The sequence below is a fragment of the Ambystoma mexicanum genome, chromosome 8, assembly GCF_040938575.1.
Source record: "Ambystoma mexicanum isolate Mex_15411 chromosome 8, UKY_AmexF1_1, whole genome shotgun sequence".
In the NCBI taxonomy this organism is placed as follows: domain Eukaryota; kingdom Metazoa; phylum Chordata; class Amphibia; order Caudata; family Ambystomatidae; genus Ambystoma; species Ambystoma mexicanum.
This window is the reverse complement of record NC_090929.1, coordinates 146,864,024-146,880,569: the sequence shown is the minus strand read 5'-3', so window position 1 is coordinate 146,880,569 and position 16,546 is coordinate 146,864,024. Positions and strand designations below refer to the sequence as shown.

Sequence of the window (16,546 nt, the reverse complement as noted above, 5' to 3'; positions counted from 1 at the left end):
AAGCATTCCCTGCGGCCGCCGAGCAGTCGGCCCTTCTAAACCAGGCATTTGTGGTGTTAGTACTGATGAAATGTGGCAGATTGACTGCATGCCGGACACGGATCCGCTGATTGCTGGAAATCAGATCAAGCAGGACTTAACTAGATTGACAGCTGTCGTTCTTTACTTGACCATACTGCACTGAAAAGCAATGAACTCCAGAGTCACATCTAAGCCCAGGAGCGCTGCAGGCACTCGCAGGAAACCGCTCGTTCGTGGGGGCGGCGGCTCAAGCAAAGGGCTTTGCTAATTCATGCTTTCATTTTCTTCATGCATGCAAGTGTTGGATTTTCACCAAAAAATGCAATCACAAAAAATGTCATTGTTACTGTGTCCGGTATGGAATTTGCTGAATTAATTTGCTCATGGCCATGAAGGATGCTTGTTTCGGGAGGAGTGGTTTCGGAGCGTGTGGAAGCGGAACGTCGATGATTTTGAATATTCTGCAGATGGTAATAGTTGGAGACGTACTTGTGTGCGGGGCCAACTCTATGCATTTGACCAGAGGATACAGTTAGATGCCTATGACTACATGATCTGGAGAGGTTGCTCTTTTCTTGGTGCCAGTGGATTGTATAACATTACAGTCATGTATTAAGGGATGAAGAATGACGCAATGACTTTCAAGAGCCTGATGAAGCACGTGCTAAGAGGACCGAAACCCACTGCATGCAGCAAATGCACCTGCAACATTGCACAGCGCAAGTAGGAGCTGGATCATATCAGTAGCAGGCAGAAGTAGAGTGGCCGTCACTCCTGCTTCCGAATTTCAGTAGCCAGTGATCTTCTCGTCCCCATTAAATATTTCTAAAATCTCTGAGTTAGTGGGGCTACGTTGAGCGGCATCTCTTTTTGTGTTGGGTTGTCCTTGGCCCACAGATGTGCCCCCACTTTCAGAGGTGCCCCATGGGTGATCCCAAGGTTTGGTAAAGAAAGTGGAAGCCCGCTGGGCATTTATGCCGGTGGTTCTGGGTGAGATATATACTCAGAGGTTGGCTTGCCTCAGCACCCCAGCAGCAATGTGGGTAAAACTGGAACCCCTCAAAACTCATGCAGGTTCAAATCCCAGCAGGCTGGGCCCTGCTGTTAATTTTTCCCCATATCAATCAAATAAGTACTCATGCATTTGGTGTCAATAACACATCTCAGAAGTGCCAAGAAGTTTGGATTATCTACTAAGTAAATGGGTGACCGTATTATTGAAGTCACACAGATCTCTCTGCCTCCGCAGGGACCATTATCGGCGAGCCTATTGCCCACTAAACGGCTGCCTTACTGGAATGATTTGTGCCCACCGCTGACTTCAGCAAATTTCTATTCCATAACTTTAAAAAAAATATTGTATTTAAATGTAACACAACTAATTGCATTACATCCACCCACAACTATTCTAAGCATTGCACGCAGATTAAAACACATAACCAGACCACAATCAATAAAGGTCTCAAGTAGGATTCATACATCATGTGACATCAGTATAAATAAAAGGAAAAAAACATTACTTGTTCAAGATGGCATGGGGCAAGAGGGGTGGTTCACAGAGAATTAAATGGGCCCATACTTTAATCCCATCTTTGTCTTCATCTCCGGCTCTGAGTTTACAGAAATTAGCTTCTGCAGTTGGCCCGCCTGATGAGGTTCTTGACCCAAAGATCGAAACATGGGGCCACAGGACTCTTCCACTTCAGAGCCATTCTCATCTTAACCAGCACAATTCCCAACATACTTTTGATTAAAAGCCACCTACTCTATGTGCCAAATTAAAATCCAGTAAAATGGGCAGTGCTGGCACCCTCACTCAGGTACTGCCAGGTTCTAATTGCAACAAATGTGCAACTGTTTGTTATTGGTGAGTAGCAACCGGGTGGGGGAAGCCAGCCAATCGGGTGGCTCAGAAATGCAGGCTTGAAGCGCCGATGCAAGCCCGCGTTCCAGCCAGCCTGAAGCCTGACGGCTGGCTCCCCCTGCCGCCATCTTCCCCTCACCCTCTTTTTTTTTTTTTTTTTTAAATAAACACTTCCCACCTTATTTCTGCTGTGGGGGCACTCGCTGCAGCCTCTCCTCCTTCCTGGCTCCAGCTGGCTGCCATGGAAAGGGAGGAGAGGCTCCATACAGAGCGCTGCCTTCCCTTTTCCATGGGGGCCATCTATGTAAAGGATTTCCCCCAATTCAATGGGACACGCGCAGCGTCCCATTGAATTAAGGCAAATCCTTTTTTTTAAGAACCCTGTGTTATGGCTTTGGCAACCCGGGGTGCTAATAGCCTTAAGCCCCCGTTCCAAGGGGTGTAACGGGGGTTAACGGCCCAGAGCCCTCGTTATCCGCTGTCGCTTGGCTCGAGTCGATAACTTGGCCTGCCGGGTTGTTAACCCCCATTCCAGCCCTTGTAACGGGGGCTTAACGCCATATTATTAGAGCATACAACAGGTGCAGTAAGGATCGCATTACAGCAGCGGAGTAGTAGGCTCGGGCCCCAAGGACAGTGTGGGTATGTGAGACGGTAGCAGGGAGGACTGGTGCAGTTGGACCATTCACACTGATGCCGGACATTCATTCCAGAACTGGGTAGATGCAGACTTCACCGCAGTACATTAATCATCGTGAATTTCGTGAATGGCTTAAAACAGTAGGGGGGCCATCAGTCAGGCCCAGTGAAAAGTGCAGGCAGGTGTATTGCTGTTTGCGTTCCGGAAGCACTTTTGAATATTTCAGCTTGGGGTGCTTTTCTGGATTTAAGGAGGTCTTTTGGCACACTTGGGTTCTGTAGGAGGATGTTCCAGGGGTGAGGACTCAAAGCGGAAGGCATCAGCTGGCACGGCCACGTTGTCATAGCCACCCATGGTTGCAGGGCATTAGCGCAGTCAAATCTACGTGTCAAGACATCAATGTTTGGGCAAAATACGCGGATCTGGTATGTTACCTAGCAATGAGTCGCAGAGATGCATGCAATTAGATCCCGCCCTTGCCAGAATATTCCATTGAACAGTGTTGCCTAGACATCACCCAACAAAGCTACTTGTGTCCCTCACTGCGATTGAATAACACTCCCTTCAGTGCTCGGAGACTGTCTCATACAAACCATAGCTTCATCTATAAAGGCCTTCTGTAATATGGTGAAGTGGACCTACCTCCATAAAAGCAACCTAAATAACTTTCCCAATAAAAGGTCCGCGCCTGCCTAATGATGTTCTGTTACAAGGTAATGAGCTCCTGTTGTTTCCTTTATCAAACCAGGAAACGGTAAGATATATCATTTTTGGCGCGCGTTGCCTCATTGCACCCTGGGATGTCTGCCCTTAATGCAGTAATTAGCAATGCACGTGATATTCATTACCAGTGGGTACTGTGTTTTTGTCGCGGCAATTTTAGGATTTCTTTTATTGTTTTACACATATCTGTGTTGTGTGGTTGGGATAGGGGATTTGAGTTGGTGGGGGGTGGGTCTGGGAGAACACCATGGTTAAAATAGTTGTGGTGAAAACAACCACAGCAAAAACACGTGAAACCAGCAGCAGCAGACATGCAATGCCTTTTGGGCCACACATGACTATTTTGCAGAGTTCTTAAACATGTCATGGTCTATTAAAGGTTAGCAGATGAGCACAGATGCATGGAGGTGGGCATGAGCTCCTGGCACAGCTCCAGTGGGCAGCTGCCTGGCCACCACATTGCCCCTTCAAATATCAAATGTGTCTCACTGGGGAGGTGGCAAAATACCACTTTGCATTGCACTTCCAAAGTCCTTGCACAGGCCCTTAGCGGGCATTAACAGATTTATGTATTCATTTATTCGTTGTTTATTTGTATAGCACCCATACACAGACACGTGTTTCAAAATGCTTACGGAGGGAGGGGAGCAGTGGGATAAATACAACAGTCATTCAGGGCTCTTGACTTTCTGAATGATACAGGCCTGCACAGGGCAGGGTAAGTGCATTTATAAGTGCAAATAATACATATAACAGTGAGGATAACTCTTTCATGTCTGACAACAGTCGTTAGTTTTTCCAAATGCCTTACACAAATAGGGTAAAGATGGATGGGGCATGGGGGGGAGGGTAGAACAGACAGGCTGCTATAGAATGCTAACAATGTAATGTTTCCAGTACAGACCGAACGATAAGGAGCTAAAGATCTCGTTTCATACAGACTGCTAACACTGGGATCTGGGATCTGCTTGAGCAAAACTGTGATTAAAAAAAAAAAAAGCTACAATGTAGTTGTCAAGAAATAACTGCCTTTTCTTTCCATGCAGGTGACTGCTTCATCAGGGAGCAAGTGCTTTTCGTGTCGTTCTGCAGCAGAACGAGATAAATGGATGGAGAACCTGCGGCGTGCCGTGCACCCAAACAAGGTAGAGGATTTGAAGGATGGCGTGTATGATTCTTCTGCTGCTTGTTATTGCATTTTGTAGCCCTCTGCGTTGCCGCAGCAGGGGACGTGTTGTGGTTTTAGCAAGTAAGTATAATTGTGGGACAGGCATCCATGTTGCTTTCTGCAGCAATATATTTTGTAGATGTTTTGACTCCCCCGCACCCTTGCTCTGGAGGTTGGTTATCTTTCTTGGACTAGAGTCGAAGAAAGCTTTTTAGAAATTCAAATGACCTAAGAGTGTTCTCTGTGGAACATAGACATGTTGCAGCCAAGGCCTGAATATCTCTGTTGATCTGAGAATTCAACATAAGGTCATTTGAGGGGCAGGAAAGCCAACAAATCAGACATCTGATGAAATAGAGCAAAGAAAGTCTCTCAAAATCTAAAGACATATGTTGAGATCTGTAAAATGCAGCTCCCCAGATGTTGTACCCTGCAATTCCCATCAGCCCCAGACGACGTAGCATAGGTGTCATGTGCCAAACCACCTGGAGTGATGCAGGCCTCAGGAACTGGCTTGCAATATGGAATGTTACAGATTTGCTGGATCCAAAGGATAATGACTAAAGGTCCATAATTCTGGAATTACCTCAAATCAGAAAACACAGAATTTGGGAACTGACTACGGTATCAGGCCACACTTGTGAAATTCACTATCGCTCTTAATTTCAGAGATATAATCATTTAATACATCACACCTCAATCTAAAGTAGACATATTTAAATAAATCAATACATTCTGGTAAATGAATTAATATGATCGCTTGCATAATGCCTGTAACAAATCATTTGCAACGCAATAATATTGTGGAATACATTCGAAGAGTTGGAAGGAGGAGCTCTGAAATGTGTAATTCCTTAGGTGCGCTTAAAGAAGTGAAGACATAAAATATCCCTTCATCAAAGCCGAATAGCTTAGAAAGACACATCGAAGAGTGAGAGTCCAGTTTTCATTAGTGACACCAGACTTCAACTACAAATGATTTTAATGACTTGCTTTTAATCAGCACTTTCTAGGGGGATATGAATAAAGAATGATGCAGCTGGAAGGATTAAAACATCCCTATTAGTATTTAAAGGAAACTAATTGTTCAGATGCACAGCACTCCCCCTCCCCCGAGCCTCCCTAACTTACAGAGCGTTAGTAGTCTCTGAGGAAAGGTTAGTTTTGTCTATTTTTCACTTAAAAAAAGAAAAATTTAAGACATGCTCCTTCTAAGTGTTAAACTGTTATTGAGGGGTCTCAAGGTGAGGGGTCTCCTCGAAACCTTTAATTCTTTTGAATCTGTTTGTTTAAATATATGGCAGTGTAAAAGTATTCCATGTAATCAGAAAAAATAATCTTACGCATGCACTGAAATTAGCAAATTCCAAAGAGTAAAATTTGCTGGAATCAGCAAACATATCTATGGATTTCACTGAAGTCTGACTTTTGGTTTAAAGCCCATATTTGAACGTGGAAATCTGAACCTATGGTTAGTACTGCGGTACAGAGCGCCGGGCAACCTGGAGGTATCGGGCTATAGTTGCTTGCTTTGCTGTGATTGATAACCACGTGTTGCCACCAAATACAATAATTCCCTTTAACTATTGGATAAAAGGAAAGAGAATTTACTCGAATCACCAATGAAATGCCGGTATGGGAGTGAGGGTGCACAGCCCACTACTAAAAATGCAGTACAGGGTAGGCATACTGCATGCTCTAATTTTGGTAGAACCCCCCAAAGTTTATGGGATGCTTTAAAAGAAGGACGATTTTAAGATAATTTCTAAAGATGAAGTGATCCTCTGTGTTTTGCAATTCCATATGAATCCAGTCCCATAGGACAGAATTGGATTTCACTCCAAAAATGGATGAACTCAGAAGTCACTGCACCATTTAGTGTCTGACCAAAGTGAACGGCAAATCAGGTGCTTCCCTGTGGGAGGGGTGATTCTTTGACCTGAGATGTCAACAATCAGGCCATTCAATGCTTAAAGATCTGAGAGCGCACTAGAGCCAGTTTATAAAGACTGATAACTTGAAGTCGCCAAATATCAAATAATCCAAGAGACCAATGGAATGCAGTGTTCAAGACTCTGGGAGTTCGACGTCAGACGACATGTAAAGATGACAGTGACTGCACCAGGAGACCACTCCAGTGGTGATAGTGCGTGGTACAAATATCCTTTAATATTAACATTAACTGCCTCAAAGAAAAAAAACAGATAACAGGAAATGATTTGATAAGTGTTAGAAGCGATGGTACTTCTGATTGAGAGTTAACTAGAATAAACAGGGAGACTGCCATAAATGTGGGCCATGGAGTGCCATCATATTATCGTATCTGGAGCGAGAGGTAGAGATGTGCCTAGTGCAAGGGTCCAATATAAGATTTGGTGAGCAGGAGTTTAAAGCACCTCTTGGGTATCTGGAATCGCCCAATAAGTAGAAACGCATGCGGTGAACGAAGAGCCAGTACATAGCATGCTGCACATTGAATTTCAACATGAGATGTAAACTATAACCTTTCTGTCTTTTATGTATTACCAATTAGGCATTACATGTCCTCTTGAGGTGTCCTAATGCTACTTTATACACATTGACAACACACAGAGCAGCGAATGACACTACAGCATGTTTGCATGGCACCAGTTGCCCTGGGGAGACTGTACTTCCCTGGAGGGGGTTGGGTGAACGCCTGTAGGACAGTTAGGGACAGCGAAAGCATAGAAATTGATTTCTACAGAAAACATGCTGAGAAAGACCAACACAGATATGAGAAAAGTTTAAAAACCCTAATCTTGGAGTCCATTCAGTTCCCAGGCTGCCCCTAGTCTATCCAAAGGAAACAAACGTTCAACGCAAAGTATTTGCAATACAGATTCATCACAGTTTGGCAGTCCTCCCCTGCCTGAGTTTGAGCAGGGATTCCCTAGGCTACAGTGGTTCTGGCATCTATCTCACTGTGGTTCATCTGTTCTACTTTGGAGATGTATCAAGTGCCCAACGTGCTGTGCTTCCGGTGATCACCCTTGTTCCTTGGAGGTCTTGGGAGCCTTGGGTTATGGTGCCCAACATGCTGTACTCACCTCTTGTTCCTTGTGAGTATTGGGTTATAGTGCCCGGAACGCTGGGCTTCAGTGTATCACCCAGCGTTCCTTGGGATTCCTGGGCTATAGCACCTGAGACGCTGGACCTCAGTGAATCACCCAGTGTTCCTTGGGATTCTTGGGTTATAGCTCCCAACACGCTGGACTTCAGTGGATCACCCAGTGTTCCTTGGGAGTCTTTGATTCTTGGGTTATAGTGCCCGACATGCTGGGCTTCAGTGGATCACCCACTGTTCCTTGGGAGTCTTGGGATTCTTGGGTTATAGCGCCCGACATGCTAGACCTCAGTGGATCACCCAGTGTTCCTTGTGAGTCTCGGGATCCTGGGGTTATAGCGCCCGGCATGCTGGACCTCAGTGGATCACCCAGTGTTCTTTGGAAGTCTTGGGTTATAGCGTCCGACACGCTGGACCTCAGTGGATCACCCAGTGTTCCTTGGGAGTCTCGGGATCCTTGGATTATAGCGTCCGATGCGCTGGACCTCAGTGGATCACCTAGTGTTCCTTGGGAGTCTTGGGATCCTTGGGTTATAGCGCCCAGCATGCTGGAGCTCAGTGGATCACCCATTGTTCCTCTGGAGTCTTGGGATTCTTGGGTTATAGCGTCCAACACGCTCGACCTCAGTGGATCAACCAGTGTTTCTTGGGATTCTTGGGTTATAGCGTCCGACACGGTCGACCTCAGTGGATCACCCAGTGTTCCTTGGGAGTCTCGGGATCCTTGGATTATAGCGTCCGATGCGCTGGACCTCAGTGGATCACCTAGTGTTCCTTGGGAGTCTTGGAATCCCTGGGTTATAGCGCCTAGCATGCAGGAGCTCAGTGGATCACCCATTGTTCCTCTGGAGTCTTGGGATTCTTGGGTTATAGCGTCCGAGACGCTGGACCTCAGCGGATCACCCATTGTTCCTTGGGAGTCTTGGGATTCTTGGGTTATAGAGTCTGACACGTACTCCTCAGCAGTCAGCAACACCCAGAGCGTTCCTCTTGGTTTGCTTACCAAGACCTTAAGATAAGTTCTTGTACCCCAGTATCGGCATAATCGTCATCTTGGAATGTGCTGACTGAAACTGCCACAGTCCGCAGGGCTTGTGTGTGCTTGTTCACAGAGGTAGTATGGTTGCTTTAACAAACTTCAGGAGCATGTGGTGTGATGAGAAGCTCTCGCTGTGTTATGGGTCTTTCGGGGACTGCTTGCTACCCAAGTATCTGTGATTTGCGAATGCTGCAGGGCCAGCCGGTGGGTTGTGGGAGGTAGGGTAGATGTCTATTGAATCCCCTTTTATTGTAACAACCTTCCTGCATAGGGCTGGCTGTTCTTATGTGTGGATGGGATAGTGACCCTAGAGTAAGAGGAAGTGGGGGGAGCGAGCAGTGACACTCCTAGGGTCATTGGAGGAACAACTCTAGAGGAAACCTTCCAAACCACCTTCAGGGTGCTTTTACGGGTAGAGGCTGGACTACCACAGTTCTCCAAAGTTGGGTTTCCCCAACAGCATAGTATGGGGCGGTTACATGATTCATCACAGCGGTCAATAGTAGCTCTCGGTAGCTTCTGGTTTTAAAATAGCCTGCCATGGGCCTGATGCAGGAGCTAAATAGCTCCCAGCAATTTCAAACCCTTTAGTATCATGGAGTCTGGGTAGGGAGTCCAAGCATTTCCTATCAGGGCTAGTGGTAAGAAATTACATGAAATTAGATGACAGAGACCTTGAATTCAATTCAATCCCAGAAACAAGAGAAAACTAACTGATTCAACAGAGTGAAAGCACTGCGGTTCTGAAAATTCATTGCAATTAGATAATTGAGTGACAAACTATTTTTGGAATCATTAACTGTACATTTTGAAACTCCAAAGGATAGTGGCTATGTAGGTCAAGAAAACTCCCTGAAATCGGAGGGACGGGTAAATGATATAGCATCCATAGATTTGAGATCCCATGCGATTCATATTTGAAGTTCTCTAATTTTAGAATTATTTGCAATATGTCCTGATAGAGAGCCACAGAACACATCATGTGGTCTCAGGCTGGAAGAGTGCAAACTCCCCTAGAATCTGAAACCGTCAAGTGACCATGCCCAGCGACACAAAGTAGAGACGCAACCCATCGCTGGAGATGGGATTGCGCCAGAGCAGGGTTTGCCGCTGTAGGAGAGGGCACACCCAAAGTGCCAGCTGTTTGTGCCAAAACCTCTAAAAAGCTTCCAAGCTTTTGATCAGAGTCACAAAGGCCTCCTTCTGTTTGAGGCAAACAATCCAAGGGTTTTGTTCAACATTTTTGACAAGTTAGGCAATGGAACTCTTTGATGAGGAACAAAGGTTCTGTTGTTTACTAGATGCAGAATCCTTTGACTCACAGCTGCAGCTCAAGGAGCTTAGAGTTGGGACCCAGTTGCCATGCATGCCCTGTATGAGAACAACAGCTTTTAGAGGAAGTCCAATCCACGCCACGCCCCATGTAAATAAGTTCAACAGTCATTTGAGTGAAAGGGTGCATTAATTGGTGCAACCATTGAGTAGCTCTTATGTGTCCTCATATTGTTAAACACAAGCAGTATTCTCTATAGAAATGAACACTGGAACCGAACCCGAACCCGAAGGCATGCTGGGGCATCTGGTCCCACCTTTCATAGCTCCTTATCGCACTTTCACATCTAGCACAAAATTCTTAAATCAAAAAAGTAAATGTGTTCCCTTATCGTTCCTTATTTTCTTTTCACATCTACCCAAGACTTACATATATAATCTATGAAAACAATATGCAGCAAACAGGCGGTCAGCCACAGTGACAATTCTGTATAATGTACCTCAACCAGTGGCCAGTTCATCTACTCCTAAGAAGTCTACAGTCACTCTCCAGATCAATCAAAATTCCAACCCACAACAGTCTAACTAGCTCTTTCCTAAAGGCCGAGCCTGCCTGGCCTCCATGCCTACCTTTGCTATATGATGATTCCCTGGCATTGCTAACACAACCCGCCCCATCCACATGGATAGCCCACTGTCCTTTTCTGGATACAACTGCTTCTGCCACAGGGTTTTATTTCCTCCCATACTAGGATAGGAAGCAAAGGGTGTACACGATTGCACGTACTGCGCTAGACTCAGTTGCCTTCATACCAGAGGGGGGGGGGGGGAGTTGCTAGGTCTGGAAAAGATCTGGGACTACGCTGATGTCAGGACTCGGTGCTAGCTAGCCTTTTGGTTGCAACCCATGAGCTTCTATCCGGGGCTACAAGCAAAAGACCCAGGGCTATAGCCCCCTGAGATCCCCTTACCAATGCCTCCATTTCATACGAAGTAGTCCAATTTTACTTACTGAGAATTCAATCTACTGGGAAATCATAGTTGTGTTGCAGTATTTGGTTCTGTTAAAGCACATTACACCTTTGTCTTTGTTTTAATAGTTACATATCTTTTGTAGAGGAAATCAGAGAGGCTATCCCTGTGACCAAATTTCTTCCAAGAGCCATACTCTGGCCATTTGCTCTGCTGTGTTCCAGAGGATAACCATGTCTGTTTTTATTTTCCAGGACAACAGCAGAAGAACTGAGAACCTCCTCAAGCTCTGGATTATCGAAGCGAAGGACCTGCCCGCCAAAAAGAAATACTTATGTGAACTTTGCCTGGACGATGGACTCTATGCACGAACTACCTGTAAATTGAAAACGGACAATGTCTTTTGGGGGGAGCACTTTGAATTTAATAACCTCCCGTCCATCAAAAATATTACTGTGCACTTGTACAAAGAGACGGACAAGAAAAAGAAGAAAGACAAGAACAATTATGTGGGTCTGGTCAACATCCCCATGGCTGCGGTGACGGGGCGGCAGTTTGTGGAGAAGTGGTACCCAGTGGTAACGTCTAACCCCAGCAAAGGCAAGTCCTCGGGCCCCATGATACGGATTAAGGCCCGCTATCAGAGCATGAACATCCTTCCGATGGAGATGTACAAGGAGTTTGCCGAGTATATCACCAATAACTACATGGTGCTGTGTTCGGTGCTAGAGCCGGTCCTCAGTGTCAAGAACAAGGAAGAGATGGCGTCCGCTTTGGTGCACATCTTGCAAAGTACTGGGAAGGCCAAGGTAAGAGAACAAAGCCTGCACCCGCAAAAGAACAGCAAGTACTCTGCTGCTGCCTGCTTTCATGCATAAGGTCATGGATGTTGTATGCAGTTGCATCACTGTACTCAAACTATCTATCTATGAACATGCAACTACATGTGCAGGCGAGGTTATCCTTCTAAGTGTGTTAGAGTTTCACCAACTTTAATGCTGAGCATATTATTTATTTTACTTATTCATTTCTATTGTGCCAGTAACTGGCAAGTCTCGGGCGCAGATACATCGACACGCGAGACAAACATGAAAAGACGAGACAAACTCGGGGTGCTTAGTGCATGTGTCTGGGTGAACCTATTTGCGGGTTTTAATTGATGAGATGAGTCTCCACCAGTTTGTGTAATATTGGTCCATTAAATAGTAAATTCCAAACCAGTTTTACCCGAATTACCAAAAACTATGCCGAAATCCTCCAATTAGTTCATTGTGGAATAGCTGAAAAGAGTAAGGAAAGAGTGATGGCTAGTGGCACAACTTCTGTAAAAGTGGTGAGCAGAGGGGCAGATGGGCAGGGAAGTGTGTAGAGGGGTGTGGGTTGCGCAGCTGAAAATGTTGGTAATGGGTTCAACGAATAAAGAGGGAGACCCACAAGACGGTCAGGGCAGTAGTTGAGTTGACTGGTAACAAGGGGGGAGATTAGTGTTTTGATAGAGTGGTAGGTAGAACAAGGGCACATTCAGCTGTGGTTAATCGTGTTGTGCATCACAGAGGCTCCAGTGGAGGTGATACAATGATGAGTATGAGATCACTGTTGGAGAGCAGCCCAAGGCTGCAGGCCCTAGAGGATGGTGTACGGTATGGGGGAAAGGATATCGAGAAGGGAACGAGCGAGGGGCGGCTCATGGAAAGCAGCGAGGTAGGTAATGTTGGTCTTATCACAGTTGAACGTAAGACACTGAAGTGCCATCCGGTAATGTATGTTTCAAAGAAAATTGGAGGTTCGAGAAGAGGGGAAGGAGGGAAAGCTGAGAAAGGAGACAGTGGTCTTGGGATCACCAGCGAATAGGTGGAAGGAGAACCTAAATTAGAAGGAGCATTTCCCAAGAGAGGTTAACGAGTCGAGGACTTGCAGTAGGCCTTGGGGACTTCTACACTGAGACAGGCACAAACCAGTAGATGCAGAATGATCAGTCCGCGGGAAGAGAAGTAACCCAAGCAGATACAAATTCTCGGATGCTAAGGTGAAAGAGGTATAGGAGGGAGTTGTGGTTGATAGTGTTAAAGGCCACTGAAAAGTCAAGAAGAATGAGAATAGAGGAGGGTTTTAAGTGATTGGTGGTGATAAAGTTAGACACGCATGTCGGGGTCATTTTTGTGGAGTGGTGGATGAAGGTGACCTCTGGGTAGTTGGTGATCTGACTAAAGACCACCCGTTCCAGGATTTAAGAGTACTGGCTTAGAAGAGAGACAAGACGATAGGGGGCCGGGTTATCCAGGTCGGTTGAGGGCTTTTTGAGAATGAGCAGATGGGACGAGTCCTGTTTCAAGAGATAAGTTATATGAGGGAGGAGATGACGAAGCAGGTGAAGCATGCCAGAACTGTGATCGTTCGAGAAGCAAAAGCATCAACCCGTGCACAGGAAGGGTTGGCTTTCAAGAGAACCGGTAAGTGGGGGAGGGGGAAGGATAGAGGTGAGAGGGGAGCAGAGATCGAGATAGGTGGGAGAGACAGTAAAGAGATTGGGTTATCACTAAGATCTAGGATGAGCAGTGCGAGCCGAAGTCATAAGTACACAGAAGGGAGGAGCTATAGTACAGACATGACGCTGGGGGGGCAACATGACCTGTAGGGGAGGGTTTACAGAGTGGGGACTGAGCTCTGATATGAAGGATTACGAAACTTGTTGCACCCAGTGCTTTAAGTGGGGGACGGTGGGGCCCTGTCAGTCTCTAAAATGTGTTCCAGAGCTGGGGCGATCACAGGGCTTCCAACGTCCCCCACTAACATGCACCGGGTATCATTAATCCTGAGTCTGAAAGCAAGTTCACAGAGACCCATTCCCCGTTTGAGAACTGCAGGCACTGAGAGTTGGGGAAATGAGAAGCGATCCTCTGCTGAAGCAGGACAGTCAAAGTTCCAAACCCGACAGCTGAGCCTGTCCAAATTAGTATGTGTAATTTGTTGACATTTTGCTGTTAGGATGAGTGTTATGACAAATGAAATGAGTACCACGTCCAGTTTCATTGCATGCTCAGAAGGATTGCATGCTTGTTCGCTTTCAAAAACCTATTTGTGAAATAAAGAAATCCATGGTAATTTTTGTCCCCAAAATGTTCTTTGATTTCATGCAAATCAGCCAGCACCCCATGTTGGTGCTGTTTGCATCCTCCCCTTTATTATATGTGATGTATTTACAGAATGAGTTGAATTGTTTACATACTGAGTGGAAAGTGATTTATTTATAGAAAGGTATATATTTACAAACTGAGCAAGAGATAGTTATTTACGATCTGTGGACTGGTGCCAACAAGATTGCCTGACACCATACTTAATGACCCAATATGCAGATCTCCTGGGTTTCATGATGGATTGTTTGAGGAAGGTGGGCCGTGCCAAAGCTGCCTGCCCCCATAAACAAGACCCAGCACTTAGGCCATGCCCCTTGTTAGGGCCTCCCCTTTCAGTTTCTTATTTATTTGCATTTTTAAAGCGCTCACACAGCCCGGGTGCCTCGAAGCGCTGTTACAGAATTTTTTATTTTGTGTATTTATAACGCGCTTAAATACCCAGAGGTTTCTAAGCGCGGACCTGGGGATCGAACCTATGTTGCTTTGTGTCATCATGCTTCCAAGGTGAGCACGTTGCCACTGAGCTATCCTCCCGGGTCATCCGACTTGTAGCACTGCTAGCACTTTACATTTTACATGAAATAACATTGCAGGAAGGCTGTGCATGTAAGAAATGTTTTAAAATATATATATATATGCAGTTCAAACATCAATTTAGCACTGGTTGCTGGAAAAAATCATGTTGCAAGATTTCTGGCAAGCTTATATAGTTGTTCTCTGAGGCTTTTGATATTTTTAATGAGTTAATTGTGTACAGTATTACATGCCTTTTATCACTGTTTCTTGTTTTTAATGTGTTGGCATTACTGAATTGGAAAAACAGAAATGTGCTCTGGCAGTCGAGTGTGGCATGCTGTGAAGAAGATTGAATGCCCCTAGAAAACTAAACTAGAAAAACGATATCTCAATGTCATAAAGCCGATCCCAAGAACTGCAACAATAGATAACATTACCCAATGACATTGATCCCTGATGATGGGGAAAGTCGCGCCTGTGAGGCGTTGGACCTCTGTTGTGCAGGCTGAGACAAATGTTGCGTGGCGAGCATTTAACTGCCTGAGCTATCTTCACCGAAACACGAATTGGGCTAAATTGCAGAGTAGTACGGGCAATTAATGAATTAGAGTTGATGATACAAATTAACGGAGGGTTCATTTAGAGTGCACAATGGCCTGCAATGCTGGACTGTGGTTGTTTTGACCTTTTTCTATCTCTCAACCTTTGGCTCCCAGCTGGTAAGCCATCCGTGCCTCAGCCTTCGTGTTTCCTGGCTCAGCAGGTTCTGCCAAACACTGCTCGATTTCCTGCCAACCTGGTGGAATTCGAACTGGCAGGCGTGGAAGGAAATAGGAGCGGGGTCTAATTTACCCGTGTTCCGTGTTCGGCCACGCTAATAGCCATTTAACCTCAAATTTTACAGCAATCAGCTGGAGTTAGAAAGCAGTCGCTGTGCCCGATGGGAAAGCGGAAGCACAGAGGACGCCTCGGTGCGCGCATGCACAGTTGCTGAGGTTTACTGTACGTTCCTAAAATGGAGTTTCTTTTCTGTTGCTCGGCAGGCGCCTTCGCTGCTCAGTAGTAAGGCAGGGGGTGGGGGGTTGTCAGAGCAACAGCAAGCGGCTAGTGAACCGTGGAAGTTAAGTGGCATGTCCCTTAGTTGAGAAAGCTCAGGGAGCAAAACGCAAGCTGACGGAAAAACTCGATAAGCAAAGTCCAATCAATACAGGGGCCTGAGGGTGACAAATCTGCTTGGTTAAAAAGCCATTCCCGAGTGCGCCGTATGTCGCCCAGAGTCAATCCTTGTTTAGTCAATACAGCAGCAGTGAAACTTTCTCCAGGTCCTCCAATTTTCCCCAAAGAGGGGAGAGAATCAAGTGCCCGGAACACTTCCTCACAGTGGAGTCCAAGTCTAGGATTTGTGAGACCCTGTGCATCAGAAGGTGGACAAGGCTACCTTGCATTGACATTGATGGAAAGGACATTCGCACCCTGGGCGGGGGTGCTGGCCAGTCAGGAGGTTTGGAACGCGGGCTGTACTGTATGGTACAAGCCTGGGTTCTGAACGGCCTGGGAAGACAGCACCCCTTTCCCACTCCCCCTCACATTAGCACCCGTGTAGTTTCCTACACGGGTGCGCTAATGGTGTTTTCTTTGTGTATCTAAAGAAAAAAAGAGACGTATCTTGTGGCATGGAGTCAAGCTGTTGTGGTGTCCTCGGAAGTCCTGTTTCAGGTTGACGTTAGTCATCAACATTGAAAACGGACTTTGCTGACAAGCAACTCTTCACAGAGCCAGGCTACGAGATAAAGGTACAGTAAAAAAAAGAAAAGACCGCCTTTGCTTCACTCGGGCCCTTAACTTGGGCGGCGCGCCGTTCCCGACAGGGTCGGCCGGCGCCTCGGGGCATATCGCCTCACTATAGTGTAAGAGGATTCAATTCAGCACTACAGCCAAGTCAACGCCTAGTCTAGAATACTGAATGAAAACCCTTATTGATATATCTTTATGTCCAGTTCATGCGTTCTGGATGACTACCCCTATATAACACCCCTCTCTTGGAATCCCCCTGACCCCACTGAGCCAAGAAGTAGTTCTGTTTTGCAAGTTAAAAGGTTTATTTGAGAAGTA

At 46.0% G+C, this 16,546-nt stretch overlaps 1 protein-coding gene across 8 annotated transcripts in view; it reads left to right on the top strand.

Moving 5' to 3' along the window:
- The window catches only part of DAB2IP (DAB2 interacting protein), a 1,964,804-nt gene that overhangs the window by 1,588,512 nt on the left and 359,746 nt on the right, over positions 1–16,546 (top strand). For all 8 annotated transcript variants that reach the window (XM_069609510.1, XM_069609509.1, XM_069609506.1 and 5 more), the window contains 2 exons: positions 4,295–4,393; positions 11,039–11,593. In XM_069609510.1, the coding sequence (XP_069465611.1) occupies positions 4,295–4,393; positions 11,039–11,593 (654 nt within the window). The remainder of the gene's footprint in view (positions 1–4,294; positions 4,394–11,038; positions 11,594–16,546) is intronic.